The 8937-nt window shown below is 41.5% G+C and overlaps 1 protein-coding gene across 5 annotated transcripts in view; it reads right to left on the bottom strand.

Moving 5' to 3' along the window:
• The window catches only part of LEMD1 (LEM domain containing 1), a 372161-nt gene that overhangs the window by 117167 nt on the left and 246057 nt on the right, over positions 1-8937 (bottom strand). For 4 of the 5 annotated variants that reach the window (XM_044076814.1, XM_044076813.1, XM_044076812.1 and 1 more), the window contains exons 7-8: positions 1668-1760; positions 466-542 (exon numbers count right to left, since the gene is read on the bottom strand). In XM_044076814.1, the coding sequence (XP_043932749.1) occupies positions 466-542; positions 1668-1760 (170 nt within the window). The remainder of the gene's footprint in view (positions 1-465; positions 543-1667; positions 1761-8937) is intronic. The other variant, XM_044076815.1, reaches the window with a different exon arrangement.

An 8937-nucleotide genomic window follows, 5' to 3' on the forward strand; every position in this document is an offset into this window, starting at 1 on the left:
TAAAGTATAAAATATTCCATGGACATAATTTGGGTTCCTAGATTTCTGGTCAATGGCATCAAGCAGAGACCACATGTGAGCTTCATGTAGTATGAACATATTTCTATTTTCTTTCTCAACTACAGCGACAGAGACTTAACATGTGCACATATGAACACAAAAGTCAACCATTCAGCATCAAACAATTACTACTACAAACTTCCACCTAACGGCAACAGAAATTCTTGTTCAGTCTCCAGTCAGAGAAGTCCATTCACAGCCCCACTTCTACTAACTCAAGCTCAACCCCAAAGTGAGATCTCCATCACCATCCTTAGTGAAGTATGAAGTATTTGAACCTTTTTGTCTGAGAACAAAAAAGCTTTCTAAAAAAGCACACCATCAAAGCAAAAACAATAGATAAAATCACATACTACAAATAAAACAGAAGTACACAGAAACTTCTGTTTAATGCTTATTCCTAACCTTATTCCAGTTGGGGAGACGCGCTCTTCTGGAAACAGCTCTTTTAGTACATCATCTTTTAGCATGAAGCTTTCTCCCTGTATAAAAAAATATAAAATAATCTAATAAGCATATGCAGATAAAGTCTTCCAAATACAGATTCTGTCTGGCAGTCATCTTCTCATCATACAATCAGTTCACATTCTTTTAAGAGAACAAAAATAACTCAAGGCTTTCAAAACCTTTGCTTACAAAAACATGGCCAGCATCCTTCTAATAAAGCTGCACTACACAAGGAACTAACCACATTTTATCATTCACAGCACTGCACAGATTAAAATCTGTGAAAGCTCTAGAAATAGTATGTTCTAAATCTACTCATTCAGTAACATCAATGCCCAGGCAGTGGAAATAAAGCTACTGGACAAAATCTAACTAGTATCAAGGTTCTTCTAGTCTTTCCCTCATGGTGCAACAACTCCTCCTTGGGTTCAGATATTGAGAGTGCAGCTGCAACATCCAAAAAATTCTTCAGTCCGGGTGTGGTGGCAAAAATCTGTTATGATCAGACAATTACCATTACCAGCTCACTAACTCTCAGTCATTAAACACAGAACAGGCCCTGCTTAAAGGCAATGTTAAAGCAATGGTGTCTCAGCCCACCTCCCCAAATATACCTAGGACTTCCCCACAACAAATAGATCACGTGGAACTTTACAAAATTATTACATTTGCTACTGGTTCCAGATCATTCCTGTCCTTGTTTTGAAGAATGTTGCAGGTGCATTTGAAATACTGCATATAAACTTTTGGATAGCAAAACAGGTGTGCAGATTACTTGAACCTTGTCTGTGTAAAGGTACAAAAGGTTAACCAGTAAGCATATGCAGAGGTAGCCATACAAGTTCATACTGGATACGCAACACAGCTATTTCCTTCATTAGCCACCAATACCAATGTGCCACCACAAAGACAACAAAGCCAGAGAAAACAGTCAGTGAGCCCACAGCAATTAAAAAGGCACATTTTACCTGTTAACACCATGACAAGTAGCATGTTTTTCTTCACTCGAAACTAAATCTAGTGTGTTAAAGAAAAAGGGACCCCATGAATGAAATTAATCAACTTCCCATCCCAGTAAATTCACCACAGCATGCACCACCACCAAAAGAAATACAGCCCTAGTACACATCTACAGACATGGAGACGGGAAAACTATTTGCCTTGTATCCATTTGTTCTACTAAATGGCGAAATAACTGGTGTATTGAACCTCGACGTACAGGTCATTGTGTTCTTGTCAATCATGACTTTCTCCTAGAAGAAAAATGGCTGAGATTTAAGATGTAGAAAATTCACAATATGTACATCAGAAAGCTGAAAACACAGAATACTGTCTGAGCATTACAGAAAAAATTGCAGAAGCAACCCTTACAAAAACATTTTAAAAAATTACTTATGATACAAAATGTTGATCTCCCAAAATTCCTACAACACAAGAATTTTTCATGTTTGAAACTAGCACAAGGAAAATGGATACAAAGTGAAAAATAAATTGGTAGAATCTATGTAAAATTTTATGACAAGCACCAACACTTAAATTAAAATACCTGCAAACCACGCGCAATAGCTGGCTACTGCACAAAAGACGCTTTCACCCTTACTACACCCTTTGTGAAGAATTTGACTAGTGAATAGGAATACTGAAGTAACCGCCTTGAAAATGTGGATGAGTTGTTGAAACTCACCTGCCCATGTCAGGAAAAGATGTGTGTACTGCAAAACAGGAGTAACTCGGTGGGTATGCTAGAATGCAACTCTTTTTGAAGGGATTTTGGGGTAGAATATATTAAGAAATAAAGCATTAACAGCATGGAGTGAATAGCTAGCACTACATAGTACACACCCACTCAGCTAAGCACAGTAGAAAGTGTACACAAAAAAAATCATGGCAATCTGCATTTTTGGGAGCAAAGATTTGATCTTTCTAAATACAAACTTGAGAACATTGTTGCAGCTATGGACAACCTGTAGCTATTGCACCAAATTCCTTGCAAACTATGTCATGGCAGAAGGTTTAGCAAATAATGTAGGCACAAGATGTGTGCTGCAGTTTCAATGAGGTACATTTCTGTTGAGACTCGTCTCTAGAGCAACTGTGCAGCACATGACAAGCAAATCATTGCAAATAGCTCCTCAGCATTATAACACCTATACAGGAACATTTCTTTAAATTAAAAAGGAAATGCATACATATCCACACACATACATTAATATATCATACATACACAAATGTACATATACTGTAGACAAGTAAATATACATGGTTAGTATGATTAAAAAGATGTGAAATGCAAATATATGGTTGAAACTGCAATCACTTTCTTAACATGAAAATATGTATAAAACTCATGACTATATTAGGGAAAATGGTTTTCAGTGCAGATGCAGAACTTTATCGAAAATATGCAACTGTCTTACTACAGGAATGCAGCGTGTGTGACTGCTTACTGGCAAGCTGCAGCTGAAAGTAAAACTTTCAAGAATAAAGTTGTAGCTTCTCTTATGTGGTGGGCACAGGACCCCTAAGCTACAATCTTGAATAGCAGCAAGGGCAGTAATAGCTACACACTTGCACCTTCTTGGATTAGCAGGAGGAATTTGGGTCCTGCTATTCTGCACAAGATCATGTACTTTCCCAGAAATGTCATTAAGTAGCAGTAGTAGCCTGAGAGTCATTTTCATTTGTTCAGTTAGTACTTCTTCCATACTGTGATATAATTGCTCCAAATCAGCAAGTATGTTGTTACTTATGCTTTGCCAGTTACCTTCTATAAATTCACAAAGCTCACAGGGCTCAGTGGAACAAAAGTCAAGGTTAAAAGAATATTTAGGTGAGCAGACAGATTTTTCTTTCTATATGTGATGACCCACCGCTGCCAACCAGTAACCAAGGTGCCTCAAATCCTCACCACTAGCAATAGTGGGTGAACATTAACCGGGAGGATAACAGGCACACAGTATTTCCAGACGTAGCTCTCTGAATCAAATGCAATTTCCCTTAAGAGCACACAAAGAACACAGTCAGTCCAAGGCTGGCTTCTGTTTCTCTAGATCCCCAATAAAACACCCCAGTGGCACAGCTAAAGAGTTGAGATCTCGGTCTGAGTGACCAAGCCAAGACCTCCAGCACCCTCTCTGTCCAACCAATCAAGGCATCTGGTAGCATAATCTACTATCACTAGGATATACATCTTTCCTGTGGAACTTGGGGTACTCAGAGGCCCCACAATATACATAGCTACCCTCTGAAACGGCTCCTCAATCACAGACAAGACATTAAAGGAGCTTTGACCTTATCTCCTGCCTTGCCTACATTTTGGTACTGCTCACAGGTCCTGCAGTACCCTGTTACATCCCTGGAAATCCCAGGCCAATAAAAAGTTCTGCAGAACACATCTCTTGGTACGCTTTATGCCCATATGACCTGCAAAGGAAATGTCATGGCCAATGGCTGTAAGTGCCAAACGGTAAGCTCTTGGAACTACCAACTGCTGTATTCTAATCTTCCCTCAAGGGTTCACTCTATACAGGAAACCTTTGTCCCAGTATACAGATACCCCTTTTCCTTGAGAAGCAGGTGCCTCCCTAGCTATATCCCTCAAGCCTTGTAATGTAAGGTCTGAGAGATGAGCCTGTCTCAACCAGTTACCCTTCCCAGCTCCCCTTCCACAAAATGTATGGTATCTTCTGAAAGCCCTGCCTCATTGCCAGCCGGGGTACTACTACTTGCCTTTGCCCTTGCACTCACTCTGTCCAACGGAACATCAATACCCAGCAGCTGTGACTCACCTTCAGTCTCGCTGCTACAAGGTATCTCCCTTCCTGAAGTAACCACTACACCAGTCTTGGCTTCAAGTGTGCAGTCTGTCTGGGTCTCCCCTGGCTACCAGACCCACATGCCCGTCTCAAAACCGGACCGCGTGTCACTGCATGCATACAAGGTACTGCATTATCAAAATCATTCCCTATCAGGACATCCGCAGAGATATCCTCAAAACACACCTACTTGCTTGCTTCCTTTTCCATACTCCCAGTCAAGGTAAACCCTAACCAAAGTTATTTAGAATGGGGTCCCTCCTAAAGCTCTGATGGAGTAGATTGCCCAAGCAAATAGTGCTCCTCTTTAACCATTGCAAGCTTCACAATGGCTAGAGGTCAGAGGCTTACCACTGGCATTCTGTTATTCCCACTTGCTAGCTAGCCCACCTCTTGTTCCTCACCTTGCCTCCATGGACATATACATGTTACATGGCCTCACAGGTTGCATTTAAAACATTTAACCCTTAACCCTGGCTTTGTACCTGAACTAGTGGCTTCCCCCGTTAATGGAGGACTCTATTGGGGCTGTTTAGCCTGGGTTCCCTTAGACCCCATGTACAGCACTGGGTAACCCTTTCCTGTGCAGTGATGCCCTGCCTGCTAGGTATAGGTCTTTTATCCCCCAACTCATCTGCAGTGTTGCATTCTCTATCTGCCAACCAGATTTGCACTTCTCAGGCAAAGTGCTAAGGGCTTGCTCCCTCACCAAAAGGTCTGCCAGCCCTTCAGAAGTGGTGACCTGACACCCACTCACCCACTTATGAAAATAAGTGCTTAACTCAGCAATATAATCACGCACACCTTCATTTGCCTTGCGACTCTACTCAAAACTTTTTCTATAAGCTTCAGGTGTTAAAGCATTCCAATCAACAATTTTTAACTGTATAACTTCAGCAATCAGTATCAGACAATTTAGAAACAGCAGTTACAGCTTTACCATGGATTAAGGGGGTCAGAAACTGTACCCAGAGCCCTTAGTTTGCATACTCTTTCAAACATATGAATAAAACTACCAAAATTATCACCCTCCTGGTACTGGGAAAAAAGATAACTGACCCTTATTGTTTTTGGGGTATGGTTATTCTTTCCTCAATAGCTCCATGACCTTGGCGATGAGTCGGCATCTCCTTTTCATGTTGCCTCTGTCGCATTTTCTTCGGCTTCCAGACATCTCAAGTCGGTCTGCTGATTTTAATTCCATCTGTTTCTCCTCCCACAGTCTCTTTGCTGATTCTAGTTCCAAATGTCTGGCCTTCAGTTCAAGTTTCCTCAACTCCAGACGGATTTTTAAGTCTTCTGAGAAAAAGTTGAACTGTCCATTTTCTGAGAACTGTACATCCCCCCAAGGCCAGTATGGCTGTCTTCCTGGTTGCTGGTCTGTGATGCAGCTGTGGTTAAGGCTGCAATCACTTCTTTAGTCAGGCTGGCATGTTCCAGTTATCTGGCATAGCACATCAGCCAACTGGTTCCTGGTCAGCTTGCCATAAATCCTCCACTGACATCCTTGTTTGCTCTCCCTGACTAAACCAACAAAAAATAAAACTTGTAATATGAAACTCTTAATGTCTACCATGTGGCTGCTTGAGAGTACAAACACCTTCTTTAGTGACCACTGTTTACAGGCTACAGGAGTTCAATACCCACACTACTGAATTCCAATATGTGATGTGGTGATCTCACCACTGCCAGCCAATTAATATGAGATGATCCACCACTGCCAACCAGTAATCAAGCAGCCTCAATCCTCACCACTGGCAACAGTGAGAAAAGTTCACTGGGAGGATAACAGGTATATGCATAGCATTTCCAGATGCAGCTCTCTGCATCAAGTGCAATTTCCCTTAAGAGCACACAGAGACCACAGTCTGTCCGGGGGCTGGTTTCTCTCTCCTTATCTCTAAGAAGACTCCTCATTGCCACAGCTATAGAGTTGAGATCTCAGCTGAGTGACCAAGCCAAGACCTTCAGCACCCTCTCTGTCCAATCAGTGCTGTGTGCCCCTGCCCAAGTAGCTGACACTCAGATTTGATTTACACACACACACCTGGGAAAGGCTGTCACAGGTTTACTAGCCATGCCCCCTTCTGCCCAGACTATAAGGTATTTACCACTGCCACCAGTCGCTCCTTATCAGCTACTTTAGGGCCCTTAACAAAGGGTGTCACATTTTACTGTGTAATATCAATGCTAATACACACGGTAGTTTGACCAAGAGCATGGCTATTAGGAGTAGTCCACACAGTGTCACCAAATACATATGCAAGTACTCTCAAAACTTAAACATCTATACAAAGATCAGCCACAATGAAAGGTTTAAATATATTTAATAATAAAGAAAAATACAATACTCTGTATATATATTCATAGTGACAGAGTTCAAAACCACAGGAAATATTTAAAACACTGCAGTACAGGCACACACAAATAAAGAAAAACAAAACCTAAACTAAGCTTCGCTATATTCCTGACTATATCCAAGAGTTACTAAACTCATAACTTACTTAGTGCAAGGCAGATGTGGTGAATGGTGGTTCTTGTCAAGTCCAAGAGAGCATGCTCTGTCTCACTAACAGATGTCTCAAAATATCTAAAATATTACAGCTGAGATAGCTTGCAAAATGACATTTCTGGTCATCTGACTTCTAGTTATCATGCAAACCCCCAATGCTGGAAGCTGGCAGTATTTAGCATCTACCTGTAAAAATACGCAGACAAGGGCTTTTGCACAAATCTTTGGCAGGTGCTGCGAGTCATAAAACAATTGCATTCCTTCATGCTTCCAAAGTAGCAATTAGTTCATCCCAAAAACAAAAAGCTTCGTAGTACAGACTGCTTCTGGCTGCAGTGAAACATCTTTATGACCTACCCTATAAAGTGATTTAATTACAAATATTTTTCTAAAGTTTACTGGATTGAGGTCAACACTCCAGTTTCCTCTGTTAACATATATATTTAAAGTCACAATAGTGCACATAGATTTCTGTTCTCTTCCAGCAGGGCACACTGTGGATTCATTTTAAGCACAAGCACTTTACAAATACCTTTAAACACAAACTTCTGCACAAAGCAGTTTGAGATGCACATGACATACAGTTTTAATACATTTGTAACACAAGCATCTTGCAGAGATTAGTTTGATATTCACAAATGACAATTTACAAAATTCCAGCTAGCTATGTTGGCATTACCTCCTTTTGTCACACTATTCAACATATTTGTTTCCCCCAGATCCACCACTGTAAGCTTAAATCCAGCTATACCGTTTAATTACCTTTTAGTAAACATTCCACTTCATTTTACAAACTTGTATCCAATTACTAAGTTAACATGAGGGTATGTAATACTGTGTAGCAACTATTTGCTAGAAACACAATCTTTGGTTAAGCCAGACTGTTCTGCACTACTATCAGTTTACTCTACATTTCACTTGGCTTGTATTTCAACAGTGGAAGAGTAAGCCAACTTCTCTAGGTTCATAGGTGTGTACTAGGCTAATGGCCCTGGAGACTTTACAAGCCTAGCCCTCCCAAAAAATTGCCCAGGCACCATGCCAACCCATGTTAGTTCACAGTGCCCATATTCAGTAGTGCAACTAGAATGATCCCTGGAGTGAACTTTGTTACCCATCCACTCGTCAAGATTTCTCATGAAGAGGGCCAGTGAGGTGCTCTGCTTGACATGAATGGGAAGCTTATTCCAGACTACGGGCAGTCAGAGATGAACCTGTCCCTCCAACATGTTCCGTTAATTTTGGCTAATGAGGTTGTGATCTCTGGAGCGTGTGGCGCAGAGGGGCTGGGATTTCTTTAGGTGTAGCATTTCAAGTACGGCTGGGTCGGATATGGCTTTGCAAGTCAAGCAGAGATCACCTCTAATAAGTAGATAAGAGATAGAAATGAAGTTTCTCGAGTCTGTCCATGTAGGACTTGTTTAAGGCTTAGGATTCTTTCTGTAAGGTATGTTTGTGGCCTCTCTAGCTGTTGTAGGTGCCTGGTCAGGTACATGCCAAACGGAGCATTACATTTGATTGGTCAAATGAGGGATGAGTAGAGAAGGATGATTACCTTCATCCTGGATGTGAAACCTTTGGTTATAAGATGTGCCACGTAGGAGGACTTTCTGACCACTGTGATAATGTGGTGGTCGAAGGTGATGTGGCTGTCGACCTGATTGCCCAGACCTCTTATGGCCCCTTCAGTGTTCACTGGGCACCGATCAATGTGGTAATTTGTGGGAACTGAGTTTTTCCAAAGGGGATGATGCATTTTTTGACGTTGAGCTTCAAATCATGGTTCTGACACCAGTCATTGGTCTCAGAGAGGCCCATTTGAAGGATGTCTGCAACACTTGGTGCTGATAATGACGCCTAACTTGCAGTCATCAGCAAACTTGGTCAGCCAGAGTCCTGTGTTGGCCTGGACTTCTGAGAAGTAGATGTCAAACAGGACAGGGCCCAGGACAGAGCCCTGTGGGACTCCACTCATAACTGATCCAACAGTCTGACTTGGAATCCACAACATTCACTCTGTGGGTCTCGTCTGTGAGCCAATTTGCAACCCACCTAGTGATGCAAGGATTGATGCCTAGTTTGGTGAGTTTATCAATGATATCT

This window comes from Protopterus annectens, chromosome 7.part0 (assembly GCF_019279795.1).
Source record: "Protopterus annectens isolate FY-2018-M chromosome 7.part0, PAN1.0, whole genome shotgun sequence".
NCBI classification, from domain to species: Eukaryota; Metazoa; Chordata; order Ceratodontiformes; family Protopteridae; genus Protopterus; species Protopterus annectens.